General features: G+C 58.2%; 2 protein-coding genes across 2 annotated transcripts in view; one reads left to right on the forward strand and one right to left on the reverse strand.

The window, feature by feature from the left end:
• The window catches only part of ESYT1 (extended synaptotagmin 1), a 116154-nt gene that overhangs the window by 35372 nt on the left and 55136 nt on the right, over nt 1-25646 (reverse strand). The window lies entirely within an intron of this gene.
• ANKRD52 (ankyrin repeat domain 52) lies at nt 992-25459 on the forward strand. Its single transcript, XM_064474643.1, has 28 exons — nt 992-1116; nt 3875-3958; nt 6425-6503; nt 7749-7819; nt 9537-9737; nt 9864-9951; nt 10106-10248; nt 10413-10625; nt 10742-10820; nt 11418-11532; nt 11621-11703; nt 11792-11909; nt 12867-12935; nt 13268-13408; nt 13603-13680; nt 14010-14121; nt 14767-14838; nt 15289-15490; nt 15920-16007; nt 16143-16260; nt 16506-16725; nt 17368-17455; nt 18336-18419; nt 18618-18763; nt 18970-19052; nt 19561-19643; nt 19892-19983; nt 20634-25459. Exons 1-28 carry the CDS (start codon nt 1090-1092, stop codon nt 20876-20878), a joined length of 3222 nt encoding a protein of 1073 aa, XP_064330713.1. The 5' UTR covers nt 992-1089; the 3' UTR covers nt 20879-25459.

Raw genomic sequence — 25646 nt, forward strand, 5'->3', positions numbered from 1 at the left:
GAACGCGGCTCGGCCGGGCCGGAGCGCTGCTGCCACGCCGGCCATGCGACCTGGTGGCGTCGGTATTTCGAGGCACAGGGAGCAGCAGGAGCCACGCCGTCGCCTTCCCCTGCTCTGGGCACAGCAGAGGCAGCAGCAAACCTCCGTACCTGCCGGAACTGCGCAGCCCAGCCCAGCGTTAAATCAAGGAGCCCTTGATTTAACGCTATTCCCAGGCAGGGGATGGATGTGGGCCGTCCAGGGAACGCTCCCAGCCTGCCTGCTGGCAGCGGGCTCTGGGAGGGACTGGGGAGGCCAGAGACAACTGGGGAGTGGGTAAAGTGACCCCAGCAAGTGGAAAGTGCTTTAGTGCATCCCAGGCGTTTGCGAGGGCAGGCGTGGACTTGGCAGCAGCGGGGACGCCGGCGGCGGGGCCGGGTGAGCGGGCGGCGGGGCAGCGAGCGGGCAGGGCTGCCCCTTGCCCCGACACCGAGCTGCCCCGCCAGTCCCGAGCTTCAGCACGGCTCGGCCACCGGCACGGCAGAGAGGAGGCGTTGTGGGGCAATGCCTGCACCATTGGTGCCGTCGATACCCTGGTACCGGCTACAGCCGCCCCGGGGCGATGGTCCCAGCCGGTGAGAGCCCGCAGACGGGGCAGAGGTGGCACGGCTCCTCGGCAGTGGCTTGACCCCAAGCCCGGGTGGCGCGACGGGCTGCTTGCCTGCTGCCCCTACCTGGAGGCCGCGGGCTGGATCTTGGCCGGGGTCCCTGGGGAAGCTGCTGCTGGGGGCGGCCCGGCGGGGAGGGGGAGACCTGGGGCTCCCCCGGGCCCGGGCCGGGGGCTCCCGCGGGGGGCCCGGCTGCCCTCCCTGAGAACGAGGGGCCCGGGGCCGCCCTCACGCAGACCCCGCAGCGGGTCCCGGTGGCCCGGCCCCCCCCCCTCCGCGGGCCCCGGCGATGGCGGCCGGCGGCGGCGCTGCGGCCCGGCGGCGGCGGCCGCTCCCCGGGCGGTGGGCGGGCCCATCCGCTCCCCGCCCCGCCAGCCGCCCGAGCGGAGCCGCCGCGGCCGGAGCCCGATGCCGGGAGCTGGGCGCTGAGGGCGGCCCCGAGATGGGGATTCTCAGCATCACGGACCAGGTACCGCCGCCGCGGCCGCCCGCCGCCCCCGCGCCGCGCCCGGCCGCGCCGCCACGCCAGCCCGGGGATGCGCGGCCTAGTGCGCGCCGCCGCCCGGCCGCCCGCCCGCCACCGGGCCCGGCCCGGCCGCCGCCCCAGGCCGCGGCCCCCGGCCCGCCGCCACCTGCCGCTGGGGCCCGCCGGGCCTCCCGCACCGCCCCGCCGCAGCCCCGGCCCGCCGTGGAGCTCGCCCGCCGCGCTCCGCTCCGCTCCGCCCCGCTCCCCCCGCGGCCGCCGGGAGCCGGGCTCGGCAGCCGGGCCCAGCGGGGGCGGGACCCCCGGCGGGTGAGGGCAGGGCCCCGGGACGGGACCCCCCGGCCCGCGGAGGGCAGGACCCCCTGCTCCGGCGAGCGCGGGTCCCCGGGAGGGACCTGTCGCCCCGGGACCCCTGCCCCGGCGGCGGTGGGACCCCTGGGACAGGGCCCCGTCCCGTCCCAGGGTCTCTGCGCCTCCCGCTGCCGCCCCCGTCGCGTCCCCATCGGGTTCTGGGGGCTCCCCACTGGGCTTCGGGGACGCCCCTGGGGTGCAGGGTGTCCCCACTGGGTTTTGGGGGTGTCCCCATCGGGTTTTGGGGACCCAGCCCAGGGGTGCTGGGTGCCCCTACTAGGCTTTGGGGTGTCCCATCGGGTTTTGGGGACCCACCCCGGGAGTGCAGGGTGTCCCTGCTGGGCTTTGGGGTGTCCCCATCGGGTTTTGGGGGGCCCCCCCTGGGGCACAGCGTGTCTCCCGCACCGGGGTTCGAGGCAGCCCCCACCCTGGTGCCGCTGGCACGGGGTCTCGCCTGGGACCCCCCGACCCTGGGCAGCCCCGTCGTTGCCTTCCCCCGGCCAGGAGCTTCTCCTGCGCTCGGATGCTGCTGCTCTGGGCCCCGCTCCCTTGGGTGGGTGGGTGGGTGTCTGTACCCCATCACCAGAGCAGTGATGCCCAGCGCCGCCTTGGCTTGGACGTCCGCTCTTCCCCGTGCGTTTTACATAAACCGCCTTTATCCACCTCGATTTTGGAGCTCGGGGCTGTCGGCCCCTCAAAACCAAATATTTATGCCTGCCTCTCATCCCCCGCTCCTGCGGTATCGTTAATATAGCAAGTGTTTAAAGCCTGGCAGGGTGGATGAAGGAGGGGAGGGGTGAGGACGAGGGATTGATCTGTGATTTAAATAGAACTTTTTTTTTTTGGTAACCAAAACATTTAGCTTTCCCTGTGAATGGTGGGTGGGTGTGTCAGACCCAGCACTGCTGCAAACCGCGCGCCACTGAAGACTGCTCAGGGCATAATTATCATCTGCGATTCTTTCCCTTTTTTTTTTTTTTTTTTTAAAACCTTTTTTTTTTTTAATGTCTAACGAGTGATGCTGAGTCTGCTGCATTCCAGGGGAATGACTCACACGTTCCCTCTGACCCGGGATGTGTTCCCCGTGTTTAACTGCTTTTACTTTGATGGTGGGGTGAGCAGATGAGCGTGAGGTTGGCTGGGCAGTAGGGTCGAGAAGGGATTGCCTCGGAAACGAAGCTCTGTTGTTCCTCTGAGAGGTCAAGATAAGCGGGGCTCACCAGTTTTGGCTGTTAGATCCAGCCTTAGGCGTGTGGGCAGAGCTGGAGCGGGTCTGCCAGGGCTGCTGCGGCTCGCTCGGGGTTGCAGCACCCTGGACTTGCCGTGCATAAAGCAGCAGAAGCTCGGGCAGACGGAGCAGGGAGGCATTGGGTTTGGCAGCGATCATGGGGTGCTAAGCGCCGAATGGATCTAGAGCACTGCGGCTTCTGCCCCGAAGGACCTGCTGCATGAAAATGGTGTTTTTAGGCCTGTGAAACAAGAAATGGGGTGCAGGGTTCTTGGGCGATGCCCGGAGCTTGGGCAGCACCTAACCCACCGACCTGCCCCGCTGCACGAGCGGCTCTGGCAGCTCAGGCTGTCAGTCCTGCAGCCCACGGCACCGGCTGGCTCTGTGACTGGGGCTAGGGCTCTGCTCCTGGCTTTTACGGAGGTCTGCTAGGTAACTTCTTTGAGATGTGGGCAGCAGGGAACAGGAGGAGCTCGAGGCTGGGCTTCGCCAGGCTGGGCTTTGCCAGGCTCTTTGTGCCATTGGAGCCAGCATAGGTTGTAGGTGTTTCTCGAAAGATAGGAGAGCAGCAGTAGGTACACATCCTTCTGCTCCTGCAGAAGAGCATGAGGCGTCACCTAGTTGTGCCTTGGGAAACCTGATTCACTGTTTGCAAAGATCTGTCTCGTACCAGGCGAGCTCAGCCAGCTTGGAGGGAAGATTTTCTGGCTGTGGCTAAAGCTTTGGATAGTGGGAGCTGGACCTGCCTTCCCATGCTCAGGTGCTGCACGTGGAGAGATAAGCCTCGCCACGGGCACGCTGCTGGGAGGCTCTGCAGGTGGGCTGCTGGGGCCATGATCAGCGCTGTGCCTTGGACCTGGGAAGCAGGGAGGCTTTTCCAATGATTCCTTGGTCTGCTCACAAACAAACAACCAAGAAAATTACCTTTGCTGGCTTGAAAATTGGTCCCTGGTGCTGGCCGAGCCACAGACGCGAGGACGCTGTTGGGTGCTGCCGGTGGACTGGCTCTGGCAGCAGCAGATGTGGGGGGCTGGTTTGTGGAGTGGGGTCCTGGGTAAATCAGGGTGGTGCGAGTCTCTGGCATGCCGTGACGTTGCTGGTTCTCCTCCCTCTCGCGTCCTCGAAGTGGTGCCACCTTCATGACTTGCTTCTCTTTCTTTGTAGCCTCCTCTGGTCCAAGCCATCTTCAACCGCGATATAGAGGAGGTGCGGTCGTTGCTGAATCAGAAGGAGAACATTAATGTATTGGTGAGTGCTGCCTGGCCATACTCGCTGCCCTTCCTTCACCCAGCTCTCCCCAGTTTCCTTCCCTGCAATGCAGTTCTTTAGCAGAGGGGAGGGCAGAAGCTCAGCGGTGAGAAGTGGGTGCCATCAAGGCGGGGGGCTCTTTTTTGGCAAGGGTGGTCAGAGCCGGGGTTTTGAAACAAAGACTTCTGGATTCCGCTCCCGGCTTGGCCACCATTTGCTGCTCAGCTTTGTCCCATTGCCTCGATCTTGCCATCTGTAGAATGGGGCGCGCGGAAGACCAGGGCTCCTGCCCCTCCCCAGGAGATGGCGAGAGCTTCCTAAAGCTCTCGGCCCTGCAGAGCATTGCTGAGAGGCTGTGGGGTGTGTGGGAGGGCTTTCCTCAGAGGCTCGGCTTTGCTGCCATGCGAGTTTACCTTTTTCTTCTTTGGGATGGCGACCGAAAATAGTTTGGTGTGAACGCAGCAGGTCTGCCTTGTGATAAGGTTGTTCCCCGGGGGGAGGGAGGATTTGAGCTGCTCAGCAAAGCCAAGTTCACCTCACAAGTGTTAGGAAGGGTTTCCCCTACGCTCATTTTAAGCCTGATGGCAGCGGGTGGTTCTGATGCTCGTTCCAGAGCGGGCAGGGAGGCTGGGGAGGCGGTCGCCCGTTGGACACATCCCTCCGGGTCCTGCGAGTGGCCAGGCTGGCTCCTGGGGGAGCAGCCCTTGGTAGCCCCAGTCTGGTGGTGACAAGCATGGTTTGTCCTCACGTGGAGCGTGGGGACCAGGCTCCGGCGAGGGAAGGGGTGAAACCTGCCGTTGAGCGTTCCCATCTGCCTTGTCAGCATGCCTTCCCCTTGATCTGGTTTATGAGCTTCCCGGTAACAAATCAGTGGCAGATGTGCAGATAAGAAACGCAGCCTGCTGCGACGCAGGCTGGCAGGTTGGCCAGCCCTGACTGCACCGGCCCAGGTCCGCCTGACACGGTGGCACAGTGGGACCGGTGCCGGGTCAGCAGTTACCGCGCTCTCAGCCCAAAAGCTGGGCTAAGTTGTGAGCTCTAGGTAAGAGCAGCCTGTTCTGGTCCACCGTCTCGCTCTCCTCTGAGCTGTGGCGTTAACCGGGGCTCTGGTCTGCGCCGCTCCCAGCTGTGCCGCAGGCAGCTGCCGGGTTTTCAGCACGCTCCTGTTTCGCTGGGTGCTTGGTCAGGGCATTTGCCCGGCCCGACGAGCCAGAGCCGGGGCCGGTGCACACCCGATCCTCACGGTGTTAAACCCTGAGGTCAAGGGCGGCTGCTGCGGACGCTGGCCGGTGTCCCGGGAAGGTGAGGGTGGCCCCGCTCTGGTGCCCATGTGTCAGCAGGACTGACGACTCGATTGTATCTTAGCTTATTACACAGAGATAGCGTGGTTTTTTTTTTTCCATGGCTGGTTCTGTTGGGGACCCGGCAGCTTTTCGTCCTCTCTTGTCAGGAGAGAGGGTTGGGATTGTTTTGCTGAGCTCTCGCGCAGCTGCTGAAGGAATAGAACCACGATTGTTAACACTTAATTTCCTTTTTGTGTGCAGGTTTAGAAATGTTGTTGCTTGTTCAGTGACCTGCCAGCTGGGTTTCACTTTCACATCCTCCTGCCTGGTTGTGCCAGCACAAGTTGTTACCCAAAAAAACCCCAAACGAAACTACCACCATTTTCCAAACAGTTTTTAACCTAATGAAAAGCAATTACATTTTTCCCCCCCCAAACACAAAATCTGGGGCTTGAAACGAGTTGTGCTCATCTGGCTTTCTACTTGTGTGCTCCCTGGCTCTGGTACGTGGCATGTTCACTGAGGAAAGCCTGAACCAAATGCCTGGAGGCAGAGGTTACCCAGGGTCCGGCCCTGAGTAAACAGAAGTGAAAGGTATTTTTTCTTTGGCTAATCCAATCTAAGATCAGAGAAGGGCTTCTGCACCTTCCTGCCCTTCAGCAGCCGGCAGGTCTGAGTCTGGTTTCAGAGATGTCTATAATTCTGAGTGTTTTTTACTGTTGGCTGAGAGGATAAAAGTGCGCAGAATGGGACAGCCTGTGCACTGTCAGAGCGCGGCCAGGCTTTCATCTCGGATGGCAGAGTGCTTTGCAGACGTTCATTAAGTCCAGTAGCGCTGGAGCCAGCTCGGGTGGCTCTCCAGGGAGTCAGTGGCGTTATGAAATGAGCGGCCTGGGCTCTCACAGCCTCCCCATCCTGTGCTGGGGTTATGGCCCAGGTGCCCTCTGCTCTGGTCATCAGCTACACGCCAGCACCCATGGAGCTCCGGAAGGGCTGCGCGCCCCTGCAGCACTGCAGGAAGGTGCTGGGTTTAAGCCCTTTTCTCCCTGTCCCACATCCTGAGATGCTGCCCGAGCTTATGGGGGCGTTGGGGCAGGCTGGAGTGGAGGAGGGATTGTGCTGTGAGAGATCTCCCTGCTCTCAAACCTCACAGACAGTTTTTGTTTCTTACATCCCTGCTCAGGACCAAGAAAGACGAACGCCGCTGCATGCTGCTGCCTACATAGGAGATGTTGCAATCCTTGAGCTCCTAATACTGTCAGGTAAGGGCCAAGGCTCAGGGCACTTGGCTCGAGTGCTGGCGCTGCCTTTAAGGCGTCTTTCTGATCTCTGGCCTTAGGGGTGCAGAGCAATAGTTTTTTGGTCACCCTCCAAGCAACCCTGTGCTTATGCTTAAGCTAGTGGGGCTGCAGCCAGGGGAAGATTAGGAAACGTTGCCATAATCCTAAGAGGTTTGTTCAGACAGAGAAGTGTCTTGGAACTGAAATAGCAGAGGTGGAAACCAAGCCAGGAGGGGGATATGTGCAAGATGTTAGAAGGAGGTACTGGAGGAGGGGATGCGTGCCTTGGAGACACCCTGAACTGCAGTATGCTCAGGGGAGCAGGGTTTCACTTGCTCATGGAGAGGGTTCAGCTAAAAAACAGGATTTTGCTCAGTTTTGGCTTGTGTTCCTCAACGTAGCTGCCCTTCGTTTCCCTCTGGAGACGCTCGGCCCTGTGCTTTGGTCCTGTGCCCGTGCGGCGCGGACAGGGGAGTCTCCTCGTCCGCCCTTCACCAGTGCAGTGCCTCAGGGCACCATGGGCTTCGCAGCTGCTTGCTGGTGCTGTGGGGAGCCCCGAGGCTGGCATGATCCTATGTGACCCTCACAAGGAGTGACCTGGGGGAATCCTTTGCTGAGGGCTTGTTAAACAGGATTGGGGATGTTCAACTCCATCTGCAGAGCATGGGATGCCCTTACGTGCCCCTTGCTGATGTTTTTCATGCCTGTGTATTCAGTTCTCAGCAGCAAAGAAAGGCAGGGGCTTCAGGGTCGTGGACCTAAGTGCTTAGCACAGGCCTGGAGCTGGGATGGCAGTAATCTGTCATCTTTCTTTTCTAATACGGAGGTGCAGCTCACAGTGACCGCAGCTCACAACATGAAATGCTCTGGTTTTTTGACTCAGGTGGCCTTGTTTTAAACTAAGAAGCAGACTGCTCACTGGGTCTCTGTTGTGGTTTTTTTGGCTCAGTGGGGAAGCTGGCACTCTGGGAGGTGTAGTCTCTTCAGTCTCTTCCTTGCTGTGTCCTGTGCAGTGCACCGGCATGGTCTCCCAGGGGGTGCAGCTTCTTCCTCTTGCAGTTCATGGAGCCTGTCCTCACCTAAAGCTCAGTGCAGGGTCGCCTCTTGCAGCAGAACTGGGACTCTTGCCCGGCAGGTGCCTCAGAGGTGGCTGCAGACCTGCCCTGGGACTCTGGAGCAGGCAGCCGGTCACCTCTCTGTCCCCTGACCCCTTCTGTTCTTCCTCAGGTGCTAATGTTAACGCAAAGGACACTGTTTGGCTCACTCCGTTACACCGCGCTGCGGCTTCTCGTAACGAGGTAGGTTCCCTCTGGCTCTGTCTGCTCCTTGCATGGGGGTGGCGGGCACTGATGGGAGGGGGGACCGTGCTTCTCCTTCTCTTTTCCATTTTCCCTGTTTTTGGCTGAAATGGGCATTCTCATTAGAGTGGAGTGGGGACAAATGCGTAATTCAGAGGCTGAAAATGAGAGCTGTAAAAAATCTCCCTGGTTCCCTTCCCACCATCCTTCAGGAGTGGGTTTTTCCCCACAACGTCCTCCTCCCCGCCTTTACCCTGGGCTTTGTCTAATCCAGCTTTACATTTCTTTGAGGGATACGGGGCTCTCACCCTTTCTCTCGGGAGCTGATTCCAACAGATCTTGTTGGAAAGATTTCCTAACGTTTAGCTTTTGTGGGCTTAACTTCATCCCACTTAACTTTGTCCTGTTTTGAGTTGCTGGAGAGCAAGAAACTCTGTGGTCGTGTTGGTTGGAGCCAGGGGATCAGAAGCCCTGACTCTGACACGCAGGACAAGTTACCACATATCGACTGGTTGCATGAATTCTCTTAATTGGGAGCAGACACGGGATGAAACACATTAGTGTAAACCTCTACTAAAGGCGGTCGCTGTGAGCATGTGCGGACAGTTACTGTGGGTCGCTAAAACACGGGAGCTCAGCAAGCCGAGACTGTTTTGCTGTCAGGTCTGAAGTGCTGCTTGTCTGTGAATTTGAGCACGCTTGTTTGCTCCTCTGCCTCGGCTCAGATGTGCTGGAGAGTCTCCTCCCTCGTGCTGTTCTTCCCCAGGGTGCTTGGCACAGAGCTCTGCCAGTGCCCTGCATGCCCGGCTCCTGAGAGGAGCCTTCCCGAAATGCCTGTGTGCTTCACGGCTTTTCCTGCCTAGAGCCTGCTCTCTAGGATTGCTGGGTCTATGCACTGCCTGGCTGTGCTTCTCCCGGCCAGGAGTGGTATCGGCTAGCCCTGGGACAAAAGAGCCATGGGGCTGGGATCGTTGGAAGCCCTGCCCCAATGCTGCGTGGAAGTGGGCAGCCTGTAAACCGTAGCAAGGAAGATGTGGGGTTGCAGCAAACAGCCTCTACCAGCAAATTGGGGAGATAATTATAAAATTTGGGTCAGTGGGTCACATTTGTCATCCCCCGGGCGCTTTGTACCTCGTGAGTCATGGATGAACACTCACTTACAGTTAAATCACGTGGCTCAGAGGTATTTCTCCCGTGCTGGTACCCCCGTGCAGCCGAGTTTCACAGCTGCGCTTGGGTGGGATGAGCCCAGCTCAATCAGGTCCCACACACTGAACTCCAGCCTGGAAGGAGCTGGAGCAGCCCAGGGGAGGCCTGGAGGATTTGGGTAGGGAAGATTCCTTCTCCCTTCTCGTTCCTGGAGCCTCTCTCACGCTGTCTTTACCTCTCTCACCCTTTCTCTGTGATAACATGCTGAAACACAGCCATGCATGGGCTTCAAAATGCCATTGAGGACACGAAAGCCAACAAGTCATTTCCTTTGACAGAGTGGGGAAGAAGCTGTACTTGTGAGCGTGCGGTGCAGTTTCACACGCAGGGGCAAGGGCCGCAAGGGCAGCTCTGGCTCCCGGGGCTGTAGGCTGGTATGGGTCTGGGCAGCCCCGTGTGTGCTGAAGGCATGAGGTGGACCGAGCTGCGGCTTCCCCCACTTGGCTGGAGGGCGCCTGCAGGCTCCAGCAGGTTGGGTTAGAGCTCTGCTTTCCTCTGCTCCTGCTAGAAGGCACTTCACCTCCTCCTGAAGCACTCGGCAGACGTCAATGCCCGCGACAAGTATTGGCAAACGCCTCTGCATGTCGCCGCTGCCAACCGGGCCACCAAGTGCGTGGAGGCCATCATCCCCCTGCTGAGCACTGTCAACGTCGCGGACCGCACGGGCCGCACGGCGCTGCACCACGCCGTGCACAGCGGCCACCTCGAGGTAGGCCAGAGGGGTTTGGGCGCAGGGGGTCCCGCGCCTGTCCCCCTTCCTGGGTCTGGGCTTCGCAGGTGGCGAAGGCAGGGAGGAACATCAGCCTTGCCCCTCTCACTACTTCTCCCCATCTAGATGGTGAACCTGCTGTTGAACAAAGGGGCCAGCCTGAGTACTTGTGACAAGAAGGACCGCCAGCCCATCCACTGGGCAGCTTTCCTGGGTAGGTTTTCTCCATGAGCATCGGTCCGGTTTCTTCTCCCACGTTGCTTGCTGCCGACAGATTCACCTTTCAGAGCTGTGGGGCTCCCCACAGGCCGCTGTGCCCAGTTCTGTTTTCTGGGGTCCCCTGGCTCTTACCGCTGTCTCCTGGACAGGGCATTTGGAAGTTATGAAGCTGCTGGTGGCCCGGGGAGCTGATGTGATGTGTAAGGACAAGAAGGGCTACACCCTGCTGCACACCGCGGCAGCTAGTGGCCAGATCGAAGTCGTGCGTCACCTGCTGAGGCTGGGAGTCGAGGTAAGACACCCCGTGGCTGCGAGCAGCGTGCGCTCGGGTGCAGGCCAGTCTGGAGACAGGAGAAGGAGAGGGTGCTGGGTGGTGGCAGGAGCCCTGGCTGGTTCTCAGCTGCCTTTTTTTCCATCCTGAATCCCCACATTCTCTGGGGTTTGTTGCTCCCACAGATCGATGAACCAAATTCCTTCGGTAACACTGCACTTCACATTGCCTGTTACATGGGCCAAGATGCCGTGGCCAACGAGCTGGTGAATTACGGCGCCAACGTCAATCAGCCTAACGAGAAGGGCTTCACCCCTCTGCACTTTGCTGCCGTCTCCACCAATGGGGCCCTGTGCCTAGAGCTCCTCGTCAACAACGGGGCCGATGTCAACTTTCAGGTCTGGCACTGAGGGGTTGAGCTTGGGGATGGGGAACGCGGGGACCCGCTGCCGGAGGGGGGGGCTCAGGGAGGGTGGTGGGGAGCCGGATGCGACGTCTCTTCTGCTCTCCGCAGAGTAAGGAAGGGAAGAGCCCTTTGCACATGGCGGCCATTCACGGACGGTTCACGCGTTCGCAGATCCTCATTCAGAACGGTGAGTGGCTTCTCCCCCAACCCTGGGTTACCCCAGCCTTTCCTTGTGCTTCTCAGCACCTGCCTCCAGGACCTCCCTGTGTGTTTACTTGGAGGGTTTAAGAGCTCTACAATTATCACTCAAATCCACTCTGTGCTCTTGGGGCTATTGCCGGTAGCCCTGTGCTGCTCTGCGGTGGCAGGGAGCGTGCGTGCCCTCACGGGCAGCAAAGTGCGGACCAGGGGACTGAAATTCCAGCCAGGTCAGAGCTGCTGCAGCCAAAGAACATTCCCACTGCCACATCCAGCCTGAAAGACAATATCCTTGTAAGAAGGCTGCAGGCTTGGCAGACACCCCGGGGGTTCAGCTGGAGACCTCCGGGGCTGAATGCATCCCGTCCTGGGGCAAGGGGGAGAGATCTAATGCCCCAGGTTTGCAGGATGCAGGAGGGCTCTCAGCTCAGAGAGCAGTTTACCGCTGTCCTCCTGCACGATGGTGAACGGACTCGCGTTATTAGCCGTGTTCCTGCGAGGGGGATGCGGCTGTCGGAACAGCCTGGGCTGCTCGGGGTTAGAACACAGAGACCTGCTGGCAAAGCACTTGGCTTCTCCTTTCTAGGCAGTGAGATTGACTGTGCTGACAAATACGGCAATACCCCCCTCCACGTTGCTGCTAGATATGGCCACGAGCTGCTAATTAGTACTTTGATGACGAATGGTGCTGACACTGCAAGGTAAGGAAGGAGTCTTCCTCCTCCTCCCTGCCCTGGGCTGGAGGGTGCAAGAATGATCCATCCTGACTCCCTTCTCGTCTCCTGGCAGGCGTGGGATCCACGACATGTTCCCTCTGCACTTAGCTGTTCTCTTTGGATTTTCAGACTGTTGTCGTAAGCTACTTTCCTCAGGTGAGTGGCTCGGCCGCCCCTCCTGTGGCGGGGGCAGTGGGGGGACCCTCGAGCTTCCCCCTGACTCCCTGCCCCTCCTGTCACCCAGGTCAGTTGTACAGTATCGTCTCCTCGCTGAGCAATGAGCACGTGCTGTCTGCAGGCTTCGATATCAACACGCCTGACAACCTCGGGAGGACTTGCCTCCACGCTGCTGCTTCTGGAGGGTGAGCTGCGCATGGGGCGCTGGTCCCACATGCTGTGCAGGAAGGTCGCTGCCTGCCCCCAGCCCAAACCGTAACCCTCCCGTCTGCCCCTGAGCTACAGCATGGGCAGTCCGGTGCAGTGCTTTGGTCAGGAGTGGGAGTCGGACCCCTGGGGGCCGTTCCCAGCCCCGAGAGAAAACGGGGGCGTGAGTTCAAAGCAGGAATGAAACGTGGGAACCTTTTGGCCCTGTTCTGCCCCTGACTCCGTGACTCATCCCAGTCGTCCCCCTCCATGGCTGTTTCCCCTTCTCTGAAGGCTGAAGTGCTTCCTTGGCTGGGGGTTCACGAAGGTCTCACAGGCTGATGCCTGAAAAGCAGCAGGGATTTATCTGGCTGCGTAGGTGCCTTGTATTGTTTGCCAGAGAGTTCCATGTCGTGCGGCGTATTGAGGGCGAATGCGTCTGCAGCGATACGGCAGAGGTGCCAGGGTGCTATCAAGGACCTTGTTTCTGTTATGTCTGTACGGTGCTTGAGAGCCAGTCACGGAGCCGTCCTTCGGCATCGCAGTGCCGTTACCCTCCCTGAGCGGCGGGAACAATGCACTGACGCAGAAGCCAGAAAACCTAGATCTTTTCTGTAGCATAAAATCCAGTGCGTCAGCTGCACTAATGCCATGGCTAATGTCTTTCTATAATTGCCTGGTTGTTTGAGAGCTCCATGCAGTGCAGGATAGCGCTGGTAAGGCAGGAAGCATGAAGGGTTGTTTCACTGGAGAGCAGGGAAGAGCTTTGTGTATGCAGCATCCAGCCATGGCTGCAGCTTTTACGCTGCCCAAAGATGACAAACTGAATTGAGCTTCGGCACATCCAGGCTGTGCGGGTGAGAAGCGTAGCTGTCTTGTCTGCAACTAGGAGGAGTTTGTGTTGCTTCTGTGGTCCCTTCTGATCTGTGTCTAACTCGTCTCTCTGCCTCCTGTAGGAACGTTGAATGTCTTAATTTGCTGTTGAGCAGCGGTGCTGACTTGAGGAGGAGAGATAAATTTGGAAGGTAAGTGTGCTGCAGGCCTTGCAAGGTTGCAGGGGTGATTCCTCCAGCCCTGATAGAGCTGGAGAGCACCGAACCTGGGTTTGTGTTGGGATATTCCCAAGACCTTTGCTGCATTTGGTGTCTAGAGCTGCTTCCTTCACCCCCTCCCTCCCCAAGGGGCCCAGCTCTGGCTCTTTAGAGGGAGCTGCTGACCCAAACCCTTGAGCCAGAGCAGGGCGCAGCTCAGCGGCGGGGGGTGGCTGGCTCCCTGGGTCCTGCCTTGCTGCCAAGCGAGTTTCTCCACCTGTGACAGGTGGCGCTGCTAAGACCCCCTCTCCCTTCCCCCTTCCCAGGACTCCACTGCACTACGCGGCTGCCAACGGCAGCTATCAGTGTACGGTGACACTGGTCACGGCAGGAGCCAGTATTAACGAGGCTGACTGTAAAGGCTGTACCCCCTTACACTATGCTGCTGCTTCGGACACGTACAGGAGGTGGGTGTCTCGGGGGCGCACGCTCCCGCTGCTGGAGCTGGAGAGGAGGGCACGCTGCTGGGCGACAGTGCTCTGCTGTTCCCTGGCCACCTCCCTGCAGCTGGTGCTCAGTGGGTTGTGGAGAGGGGAGTGCTTCGAGGAGCGTGGGTAGGAGGGGGTAATCAGCAAACTGATGCAGGTCTCTGACCTTTCAGAGCAGAGACTCATTCAGGAAACAGCCATGACACTGATGAGGAGCCACTGAAGGAGTCCAGGCTGAAGGAGGCATTCTTGTGAGTCCACACCGCAGCCCCATCTGGCAGCTGTTTGTTGTTTACCCCTTCCCCGGACCCCCGCATGCAGTCGCTAGAAGTACCTTGCTTCTGCTTACGCTGAAGTGAGCAGTGATGCCTTGGAGGAAACATCTGCTGACTTGATTCTCGAGGCAAACCTGGCCATGGCTTCCTGGTCCTCACTTCCAGTGGGCTTTGCACGCGCTTCATGTCTTGAGGAGATTAGTACGGCACCTGCTGTGGGATGAAAGCAGAGGGGGGTCCCTGCAAAGCTCTGCATCTCCAATCTCCCCTTTGGCTTCACCTCCCCTTTCTCCTGCCCGTTGCAGTTGTTTAGAGTTCTTGCTGGATAATGGTGCTGACCCATCCCTCCGGGACAAGCAGGGGTATACCGCTGTCCACTACGCAGCCGCGTACGGCAACAGGCAGAACCTCGAACTGGTGAGTGAGCCAGAGAAAACCCTCTGTGCTGCCAGGATAGGGGGGAAGCCTCTCCTAAGGAACGTGTCAAGCCCTGTAGTGTCCAGATGTGGCTAAAGGACTGTGTGTTTGTAGGCACTACAGTGTCAGGGTTTGCCCAGGAGGAAGGGAGATGGGTGTGATGAAAAAGCACAGGGGCTCTTGGGGAGCCATCGTGCTGGGAATACCATGGAGGAAAGACCTGCGCTTGAGAGAAAGGGGCTTTGTTACCCAGCAAAGGGTCATGTATGGATGTCTTGCTTAAATCCCTGTCAATAGAGCTAGGTTGGGCTTTTAAAAGAAAGCCTGGAGACCTGTGCCAAGGAAGAGCTCTTGCAGTACAGAAAATGCCTTGTAACTGTCTGAAATGCCTGCATTGTTACAGAGCAAGCTTGCAGCCGTGCAGGTATAGGAAATCATATGAGTAGTGGATAGCAGGGGCTTGATGTGACTGTCTCTGCAGGGCCCAAAGCCAGGTTAAGGAAGGTCCCTTCCTGAAATTCAGATCATTCTGAAGCAGATGAGCAGGTTTTCTAATCCCTCTGCAGCCTGCTGGTGGACAAGGGTGTCTGTCGAAGCCTCCGTGAGTCCAGGATCAGTTATGGTTTTGTGTTGTTGCTGTTGCAGCTCCTGGAAATGTCTTTTAACTGCCTGGAGGATGTAGAAAGCACCATTCCAGTCAGCCCTTTGCACTTAGCTGTAAGTACGGCTGGCCCGGTCCCAGGGTTGCAGAGGGCACCTGGCTCCGTGCGGGGCTCATGCTGAGTCCCGGAGAGGTGCCTGCTCCTGGGCAGCGCGGGCTGGGTCCCTGCAGGTGTCGGTGCTGAGCGCGGGGCGAAGCGGGAGAGGCGCTGGGGAGCGGCTTTCCCCATAGGCCGTCGGTCAAAGTCCCTTGGGTTTGTATGTTAAACTATTTGCTCTCTCCAGGGCTTTCTGATTGCTGCTGTTTGGAGTCATCTCCCTTGTTTGAGCGGGAGGGAGTGGGAGCGGGCAAGGGCTTTGCATGGGACTGGGGTGCAAACAAGAGGCAGTGGCTGGGCAGGAGCTCATCTGGCTGGAGGGGCCCAGGGAGCAGGAATTGTCCTCGGCGGGGACTTCTGGGTGCAGCCTCTCCAGGCGCTGCTTTAACGTGGTCTGCTTTGCCCTCAGGCCTATAATGGTCACTGTGAAGCCCTAAAGACACTTGCCGAAACCCTCGTGAACCTCGACGTGCGGGACCACAAGGGGCGGACAGCGCTGTACCTCGCCACGGAGAGAGGATCCACGGAGTGCGTGGAGGTGCTCACCAGCCACGGCGCGTCCGCTCTGGTGAAGGAGAGGAAGAGGAAGTGGACCCCTCTCCACGCTGCAGGTGACGGAGGGCAGACGGGGCTGGGGGTGGCGAGGGAGCGTGTCCAGAGCCCTTCCAGCCATCAGTGCCACCGCTGCCGAGGACGTCTGTTCCCCTGGGGAAGGGGCTGTGGTGTAGGATGATGCTTAGAGGCAGGATGGGGCCAGTGCAGCCTGCTGTGATGTGCCAGCAGAAGCTGTGGGTCCAAGTGGCTCAGCAGCGGGTGGGAGGGAAGACACCGGCAGCTTCTGCGCACACGTGGCTTCAGCTCAGCCCGTGCACGTGCTAATGAATCCTGTAGCCTGGCAACCACATAACGAATCTGCTCAGCCCCGTGCGCCTGGCTGCTGAGCACAAGCCCCTTCCTTTGGTCTGCGGCGGCGGCTGGAAGGAGGGGGGACCCGTCTGTACATGTGTGTGACTCCTCCTTTCCTCATGCGTCGTCTCCAGCTGCCAACGGGAACACGGATTCCCTGCACCTCCTGATAGACAGCGGGGAGCGCGCAGACATCACCGACGTCATGGACATCCACGGCCAGTGAGTTTGTCCGGATGTTTCTCTTGGGATCTGTGCGGCACAGGGTCAGGCCTCTTGCGGGGTGGCTGGGACGGGGGAGAGAGGGTAATGCCCGAACGCAGCTGATTTCCAAGCCCACTCTCCTCCCCGCTGCAGAACCCCACTGATGCTGGCGATCATGAATGGCCACGTTGACTGTGTCCACCTCCTGCTGGAGAAGGGATCCACGGCCGATGCAGCAGACAAGAGGGGAAGGACCGCCCTGCACCGAGGGGTGAGTGCATCCCTGGGAGCGGGGCGGGCCTGGGGTCCCGCAGCTTCTGCTCGTCCTCCTGAGCGAAGGCTGCTTGGAGAACAAGCAGGTGGTTTCTTTTGTTGCAAGAGTCCTGGGTGAAAGAGCCCGTTTTCCCTTCCTGAGGTGCAGCGTTTCAGAAGGAAGCTGGGGAAGAAAGGGGGTGGTTCTGTTGTCAATGACTGAAGGATGAGCTCTGACCTCCTGCTCCTCTTTCCTGGCCGCAGGCTGTGACAGGCTGTGAGGACTGCCTGGCTGCCCTGCTGGACCACGATGCCTTCGTTCTGTGTCGGGATTTCAAAGGCCGGACCCCGATCCACTTTGCATCAGCATGCGGGCACTTAGAAATCCTGAGGACCCTGCTGCAGGCAGCCCTCTCTACTGACCCTCTGGACTCTGTGGTGGACTACAGCGGTTACTCACCAATGCACTGGGCTTCATACAGTGGTAAGGACGTGGGCTGCGCCCCTGCCCACCTCTGCTCTGCTCCGGCTGTTGGTGGGGAGGGGGGAGCAAGGAAGAGCCAGGTTATCCCTCTGTCCCCCACTGCTCTGGGAGCCGTCAGCCCAGCAGCGAGTTCAGCTTGGTGGGAAGGACAGCACATATCTGGGAGGGAGGCAGGGAGTTTTTCTCCCCCCACCAAGCTCCTTAAAAAAGATATAAATATGAAAACAGCTATTACAGAACAGCAGAGGCTGCTTCCTCCAGGACTGCTGGATTTATAGGATTACTTGGCCATCACCCTGGCTGCAGGGAGTGGTGGGACTGGTACGGCCTCAGGAAGGGCTGTCTCAGCCTTTCAAAGGGAAACTAGCAATGTGGCTGTGAAGTCCTTCAGGAGACGGTGTGGAATTAGAAACCTCCTGAAGTGCAGCAGCTTTGCTGCCAGAGAGGACACAAACCCGCTGCCTCTGTGCTGGGGAATGGGCTTTTGGGCACTTCGGTGCCACGGGTCCTGTGCAGCCTCTGGGGCCTCCGGCTCTTTGGACGTGGGCAGAACCAGAGGGGCCTTCAGTCCCTTCTTGCTCTGTTACAGGTGAGGAACCGCAGGCTGGGTACTGATGTACTTCTGTCCCTCTCTTCTCACAGGGCATGAAGATTGTCTTGAATTGTTACTTGAACACAATCCGTTTGCGTACCTAGAAGGAAACCCCTTTACTCCATTGCACTGTGCAGTGTAAGTGGCATCTGGGACCTGCCCAGGGTTCTTCCCAGCCGGGTGATGGGGGAGATACGTGGTCTGTGTGGAGGAGCTCCAAACCCTGCCCTTCTTGCTGAGGGCTCTTTCCTGGGCAGCAGCAGCTCCTCGGGGTGGTACCACCTGCTCATCCCAGCTCCCCTGTGGCAGGGAGGCGGTTGCTGGACTGCTGGAGGTCCTCGGGGAGCTGTAAAGCAGCTGTCGTGTTGGCTGTGCACAGCACAGCCAGGGCTGTCGTGTACCAGACTCCCAAGCCAGCAGGCCTTCAGCTCGACGGAGCTACTGGAGCTGCTGAGGGCTGGTGGTTCAGCCCTTGCTGGCCCTCTTGAGGCCAGCTCATCTCTGCTCTTTGGTTATGGAGCAGCTCAGGAAATCTCCAGGCTTCCCATGAGGCTCTGGGGATGGGCTCTGGTGGGAGAAGGGCTCCAGGTTGTCCCAGGCCGGCTTCCTCAGAGGTGTCTGGGGCAGCGTGAGCACGATTCCGGGGCTCTCACTGGGTGCAGAGAGGTTTGGGGCTGACAGTGATTCCTTGGCTCTGCAGCTGGCAGAGGAAGGCGTGTGCTGCCCTGGGCAGCTGTGGAGGGATGAGGAAGGTGGAGGCATCGCCGCGTTCTGCCTGGGGTGGGCCTGGTGCGTCCATGGGACTTGTAGCAGCAAACAGATAGGCAAGGCTGTTGTCTGGCATGGTACTGTGTTTCCTTGAGTAATACCGAGAAGAGTAAATGGGTGTTTTACCCTGAACAACTCCAGACCAGCTGCTGTTTGCATCCAAGCCCCAGGAGCATGCTGCTCGCTCCCACTGCAGAGGTGCTAACGCTGCTTGGTCTTGTTCTAACTTCCCTTCTTGTCCCCACTCCAGAATTAACAACCAGGACGGCACTGCTGAAATGCTGGTGGAAGCATTAGGTGCCAAGATTGTTAATAGCAGAGATGCCAAAGGAAGGTGAGCACAGGCTCGTCCCGCTCTCGTCACCCGCTGCCCGGTGCTGCTGGGTGGTGGCTGTGACGCCCACAGTGATTTCCTCATGACTTCCCACGGCACAAAGGGACTCTGACGTCCCCAAACCTGTCTGTAAGGCTGGGCAGTCTCGCTGGGGTGGGTGCTGTGCCCTTCTCTTTACCTGCTCTCTCGCCTTCCCAGGACACCCCTTCACGCTGCTGCCTTTGCAGACAACATCCATGGTTTACAGCTGCTTCTGCGCCACCAAGCCGAGGTGGACATGACTGACAAGCTGGGAAGGACTCCCCTCATGATGGCTTCTGAGAACGGGCACACTGCAGCAGTCGGTACGTGGCCGGTAGCCGCTCCGTATGGGATGCAAGCCTCCCTGGGCCTCCCCGTAACTGCGTCCATGGGAACAGGGCTGCCCCTCTCCTCGTAGGCACGGCGGGATAGCTGCCCCTCTCCTGCCCCCTCGGCACATGGCGGCTGCCCCGCATTGCCGGGCTCTGTGCTGCTGCTGCTCAACAGCAGCTCCCCCTCCTCATTTCAGAGTTCCTGCTGTACCAAGCAAAAGCAAATATAACTGTGCTGGATGTCAACAAGAACACAGCTCTTCACCTGGCCTGCAGCAAGGTAGGGAGACGGACGCTCCGTCACGTGCCGCGATTGCAGTCACCATCGCCTTCAGCCTTGCCGCCTTAACGTGGCGTCGTCTGCCCGCTCCTGCCCGACCAGAGCAGAGGCGAGGGCCCTGGGCTTGCTCTGCCTGCCTGCTTACCTGTCTTGACCTGTACAGATGCTCCTGATTCAGTTTGGAGCTGCTTAGGTTGTGGCACAGACCCATCTGTATTTTCCCCTGGGGACCCGCTCTCTGAGCTCGGTGTGCTTCCTGGGGCGTGGTGGGAGCGAGAGGCTTGTGGTCAGTGCGTCCGTGCAAAGAAGGAGATGCTGCAGAGGAGACGGAGGAGACTGCAGCTTCTCTTCTCAGGCCCTGCTGAAGTGTTTAATTGCTGTAGAAGGCTGGGTTTGGGGAATGTTTCTGCATCCTGAGGAATCATGTCCCATTTAGACAGCACCATGTCCCCTCCGCTGTCCCTGCGTTCCTGCTCGTGCGCTATAAACAGCCTGGTCTCCTTTCCAGGGTCATGAAAAGTGTGCCTTGTTGATCCTGGGGGAAACCCAAGACCTTGGCCTTATCAATGCAAGTAACAGTGCTCTGCAAATGTGAGTATTTGGACAGCTGGCACCAGTGGGGAGAAGCAGGGCTTTGCTGGGAGGGGGTGATACGCTGGCGAAAGGGCGGTGGTAGGAGCTCGGCTCCGGCTTGGCACGTGCAGGGAGCACAGGTGAGGTCAGGAACGGTCAAGCGTCTGCCCTCGAAGGCGCTTGCAGGGGCCCGTTGTTTTAGCACGAGGTGTTAAAGGCAGGTGGCTCCGCTGCCGGGTTAACGCTGCCTTCCCCCCGCCCCGCAGGCCGCTCCACATCGCAGCTCGGAACGGGCTGGCCTCCGTCGTCCAGGCCCTGCTCAGCAGAGGTGCCACTGTGCTGGCTGTGGATGAAGAAGGTGCGTGCTCCTTGCGGGTGCCTGGGGGGGTTCAGCGTGATGCCCCTGGGGGATGGGGGCTGCCTGGGGAAGCGCTCAGCCGGGATCGGAAGGATTTCCACATCCTTTCCATGGCTGAGCAACATGTCTCAGCTCATGGCATTGCAGGAACAGCCTGGATGAGGATGTTGGCACGCTGTGATCCCCTGTAAAAGCATTTCCAGGTCTCACAGGTGTTGGAAACATGTCTTTTGCCCCCATGCATCTTCTGGTGGCTGTCCGGCTCTCCTACCGGGCACAAAACCAGCCCAGCCTGAGCCAGCAATAAGCTGTTGACTCACTTGCAAGTTGGCAGAAGCTGGTTGTTGTGGCCAGAAGCTTTTTCTCCCAGCAGAGTTCTTGCTCTGCCGGAATACCTTTAAGTTGTGAAAAATATCACTGCGTCTGCCAGGGCTTCTGAGGCTTTTCATTCGTGTCCTGCTGATCCTGGCACACTTCAGAGCAGTTGCTGCAGTTGCAGGGATTGCCGGTGTCCAGAAGCAAGGTCTTTTGAGACAAAGAGAAATAGGAGTCCCGGCCCCTCAGTGCAGGGGTGAAAGCTGTCCCAGTCAAAGCATTCCCCGGGGGAGGCGCCCGTCTGGGACGGTTCTTCACCCGCGGCTTTGTTCTAGGTCATACCCCAGCCTTGGCATGCGCCCCCAACAAGGACGTTGCCGACTGCCTGGCACTTATCCTCTCCACCATGAAGCCTTTCCCACCTAAAGACGCCATCAGCTCTTTCAGCTTCAACCTCCTCAAGAACTGCGGCATTGCAGCCAAAACCGCCGCCTGCGGGGCCCTGCCCAACGGCAGCACCTGCCCCTACAGCAAGGACCGGCACAATGCCATCGGCTTGGACGGCTGTTACTCGGAGTAGCTTAAACTATGGGTGACCTAATATCTTATTATATTTATTTAGAAATTCTATAAATATAGGGCACTTTAAAGGAGAACAAGACTGGGCAGGCCTTCTAGCACGGCCGGATAGGCCAAGAGTTCAGAGCTTCCTCTTCCCGCTGATCGCCAGCGCGGTGCCAGAGCTGTCAATCGGTCTCACGAGCAGCCGGCGGTGCCGTTCCCGCCCTCTGCCCTTACTCGATCTCCCCGTCAGCGCGTGCTCGCGCCCCTCCGACGGCAGGGCAGGGGGCGGGTGCTGCGGGCTTAGGGCTTTGCCCAGCCGAGGCGGGGCAGGTGCCACCATCCGCTGGCCGGCAGATGGGAACGGGGCTTTTCCCCCAGCTTTTGGGGTTGGTTCCGGTGTTTGCCAGCGTCCCGCGCCAGCCTCCCGCCCTGCCTGGCCTCCGGGACGCCCCCGGGGCTGCCCCGAGCCCTCGCTCTGCCCGGCCGGGACGGGGAAGCCTGAACTCTTGGTGGGATGGGGTGGGTGGGAGTCTTTGGGAATTGGCTGGTCTCGCAAGCGCGGGGGTGGGTGTTAGCTCCTGGCCAAGTGCCACTGTAACTGCTCCTCTCTCGCAATCACTTCTTTCCTCACGCTCATCCTTCGATTCCAATACAAACACTTGAATCAAGATCTACTGTACCTGGGACACTAAAATATCCTTTTGGCAGCTGTCATTTATATGCAAAAACGGGTGCTGCTGCCCAACCCCGCGGTCGGCTGGCTGCGGATGCGCTGCTGGAGCCTCCCTCCCCACACCAGGCACTTTAGGGACTCTGTTGGTCGGGTGGGTTTTTTTTTCTTGGCAAAATGTCGGATCCTAAGAAACGATTCTTTTTTGAATTTTCGTTCTCTGTTTTGCGTGGCCGTTCCCATGCGAGAGTCAGTGTTGCTTTTTTTTTTTTAAAAAAAAAGAAAAAGGTTATTTATAAAGAAACGAGCATTTACCTTTAAAAAAAAAAAACACAACAAAAACCATTAAAAAAAATTCTGAAAGTTTTAGCTTTTTAATAAGGAAAACAATGCACTTCGAAGTCCTTATTCACAACCCTAAGTAAGTCTGTGTTTATTTTTCTAACGCAGCATCTTGGCAGGTTTATTAGCGTGCGTGTATGTGGGATCATTGTTTTTTGTTTTGGGTTTTCTGTTTTTAATTTTAGAAATCATATTTATAATGCAGGTTTGAAGCATTCGAGAATGTTGCACTGTTTTTTTTCCTTTGGTGTTTTTTTGTTTTGTTTTGGGTTTTTTTTTTTCCTTCTGAATTACTGTAACAGTATCACGTGCAAAAAAACAATACTCTTTCTCCATATCACGAGTCTGTTCAAAGCCAAAGACTGGGATGCAGAGACCGAGAACGGGCTGACAGGGCAACAAGCATTTCGGGAACCATCTTCGCCCCCGACCTCCTGTCCCTCCGCAGCCTTGCCGAAAGCGGGGAGCGCGGGGCTGGGGCCGGGGCTCGCGCCGGGGCCACCCCAGGGGCGTCCCGGGGTGGCCCCTCTGGGGCGGCAGCGGGGAGAAGAGGATCCCTCTCTCCCACCGAGTCCTCGGTGGCCGCTCGCCTCCTCTTTGCCGGCAAGACTGCGACGGGACCGCGCAAGCCGTGCGCTGTAGCTCTTCTGCCCAGCGTTTCAGAGAGAAAAAGCATTTCTGTAACCAAAATAAGGTATTAACGTCTTTTTTTTTTTTTTTTTCATCTTTTTTTAAAATAGTTTCTAAATGAAGGCGGCTCCTGTTAGGTGGCGTTTGTCGGGTTTAGGCTGTGGCGCGGAGCAGGCGCTGGAGCCGGCTGTTCCCGGGAGAGGCTCCCGGCGGGCGAGGGTGCTGCTGGCAGCCCGCGCGGAGCGGCCCCTCGCGCTGTTCCTTTCTTTTACCAAAGCCAAACTCTTAGAACCAAATATGAAGTCTCAGTCTTGGCCTTTGGGTGATAAGCACATTTTCTTCACGTTTCACGTAGGCGTTTTTCCCGGAGGGGAGCGGGGTCGGGGACCTCCCGTCGCTCTTGCTCGGCACCAGCTCGCCGCCGGAGCTCGGCCTCCCCGCCCCGTTACCCACCCGCACTTCGTTCAGCAAAGCACTCGAGAAATCGGCCCTTGACAAGGTCTCGGAGCCGGAGCAGCGGGTCAGCCCTGGTCCTCGGAGGGCTCCGGCCCCCAGGCGGTGGGGGCCGGCCGCTTCTCACGGGCCGGGCTCCCCTGGCTGCTCCGGAGGCATCTCCCCTTTTTGGACCACGCGCCCCCTCCACCCCACCGGCGGCGCGGCGGCGGCGGCTTGCTGCGCCGGCGGGTCCCCTCCTTCGGTGCCAGCGTAGGATCGTGTCCCCGGCTGATTGTGTCTCCCCCTCCCCGCTCCCCCCAACCCTCGAGCTTGAAAGAAAGTGTTAATCTTTCTGCACCGAATACCTCAGTTCGGAACCAGAATAAACTCGCGAAACTTGAATTAAAAAGATCCTTTTTGAAGATCCTTTTCAGTATTCTACAGAGGAGAACTGGAAAAAGAGACTTGTTTACATTGCTGTCGAGTCCGCACTTGCCTCTTGCAGCTCTTTCCCTTTCTGGGAGGAATTTAGGCATCACTTTATCTCTTCTCGCTGCTGGCCCTCACCCTCCCCGCAGGGCAGGAAAATGGGTCCAAAGTCCTGAGCCGTCGTCTTCAAGGGCTAAAGTACTTTTCCAGGCACACGGAGGGGCTGAGCCGCCCCCGGCCTTGGCTCCCGGCCCCGGCACGGGCAGCGATTCCCGGGGTCAGAGACGGGTTCGAACCCCGGAGCCGTGGTGGCTCCGGCCTCTCGAGCGATGCTCCGGCTCTCCCGAGGTCGGCTGGGGAAAGCTCAGAGACACCAGCAGAGCCGTGCCCGCCGTGGGAGGGACGTGGCCCTGGTCCCCGATGCCGTGTGGCTTTAGCATCGCTGATGGGGGACGGGACTCCAGCACCGTTTCACTTGAACATGGTTTTCCTGTAGCCAGGGTGAGAGCGTTCCTTAGAGCACATGGAGAATGCTGCTTTTCCTTCACCCCCCCCCGTTATTTTTTGGAGTATTATTGTGGCTTTCAGTTTCTTTGTTTAGAGAAGAAGACTGATCTCTCTCTTGGCCTCGTTTCTGTGCTACGACGCGTTACCTTCCGCTCAACATGACAACTAAAACTATGACGAGACAATCAATGTGATCTCTGTAAGGGCTTCTCCATTTCTTCTCTGCAGCACCATGCTTTAGATGTGTGTGTTCTCTGCTCTTAGCGAGGGTCTTTTTCTCCCTTCCCCGTGTGTCTTATTAAAAATAATAATAATAATAATAATAATGATGGAGGGAAACGAGGTTTCAGCAGCGCATCCATGGTCTGGGAGCACATGGGAGGAAACACGGGGTGGGGTGGGAATGGGGACGTGCGGCCAGTTTCCTTGCGGGTACCAGTCTTGTTCTCCTTTAACGCTGTATTGTATACATTTGACAGCACAGCTTGACAATTTAAGTAATAATCAAAGTGTTTGGTAATAATGCATTATTTTGCTAAACGAGATTTGTGATGGTTTCCCTAGTGCATTGTAAAGAGGGATGGAGGGAAACTTCCGCTGCCCTTCCTGCTCCCTCCCCGGCCCCTCGGGGGGCGGCGGGCGGGGGCTCCCCCAAACCTCCCTCCCCGCCGACCTTTATGCCAAAGTTGGACCATTCCCGCTTAGCGTCCTGTCCGGCGCCCGCTTGGCGTAGCTCTCGCCAAGCAGCCTCTTTTTCGGCTTCCCCCCGCGACGCTACTTAAATCTCTTGGTTTCGAATACGCAGGCACCGGATCGCCCGCCCCCTCTGCTGCCCCGACCCCCCGGAAAAGGAAGTTTCTCTCCGCCCCTTGGTCCAAAGCACTTGCTTCAAGTAATAAGCACTTTTGTTAAAGCATGAGTCTGGATTCCCTTTAGCATCCCACGGGATAGAGAGCAGCAAGAGCGGAAGGGATAAGAGAGTGTCTTTGGTTTTATTTTTTCATTTTTAATTTTAAAGAAAAAAAAAAAAGTTTGTTTCTAGGGAATGAATGGACAAAGGGAAGTTGTGTTTTGAGAGGAGAAAAAAAAAAAAACAAAAAAAAACAAAACAGCACAAATACATTTCAACTCAAAAGGTGTATTTGCACTGCCATTGCTAGAGAAAGGGGCTGCCAGCCCTGCGGCCCCGCTGAGCCATATAAACTGCTGACAAACACTGAATGTAACGTCCTTGCAGGGGGCAGCCCGGGGAGGCTGGGATTGGCTTTATTCTCGACGGGCGCCTCAATGAAATTCAAAAATAACCTAACGACGATGAGAATCTGGTTGGTGTTTCTCGGTTGTTGCTGTTCCCGAGCTGCAGGCAATTTGAAACTTCTTTTTTCCTTTAGGAAATCGTTTTTCCCCCTTCCCGTCCCCTCTCCCCGCCCTCCGCCCCGTCCCTGCCCCGGACGGAGCGAGGAGCTCCCTCGACCAAAAGCGAGATGCAGACGAGCAGTTCCCGGCCCCGCCGACCACAGCCCAGGGCTGGAGTCCGGCAGATATAAAAGTAGCACTAAAAACAAAGCAAAAACTCCCCCCCCCCCCCCCCCCCCCCCAAAAAAAAAAAAAAAGGAACAAGTTGTTTTTTATTGGTTGTTTGTTTTGAACACTCAGAGTGTGGTAGCGATTCTGTAGGTCCCGCGGCCCTGCCAGGGTCCCCCGGCCGCGGGGCGCCGTGTTAGTGAGAAACAAGCGAAAAACCAAAACAAAGAACAAACCGCAAAGACCC

This window comes from Phalacrocorax carbo, chromosome 27, assembly GCF_963921805.1.
Source record: "Phalacrocorax carbo chromosome 27, bPhaCar2.1, whole genome shotgun sequence".
Lineage (NCBI taxonomy): Eukaryota > Metazoa > Chordata > Aves > Suliformes > Phalacrocoracidae > Phalacrocorax > Phalacrocorax carbo.

Bases quoted from the DNA above. Each gene is read 5' to 3' on its own strand.
- ANKRD52 (XM_064474643.1), top strand. From the start codon at position 1,090: ATGGGGATTCTCAGCATCACGGACCAG. The intron at 12,936-13,267 runs GTAAGTGTGCTG...CCCCCTTCCCAG, and splicing joins AGGAGAGATAAATTTGGAAG to GACTCCACTGCACTACGCGG. The intron at 15,491-15,919 runs GTGACGGAGGGC...CGTCGTCTCCAG, and splicing joins GACCCCTCTCCACGCTGCAG to CTGCCAACGGGAACACGGAT.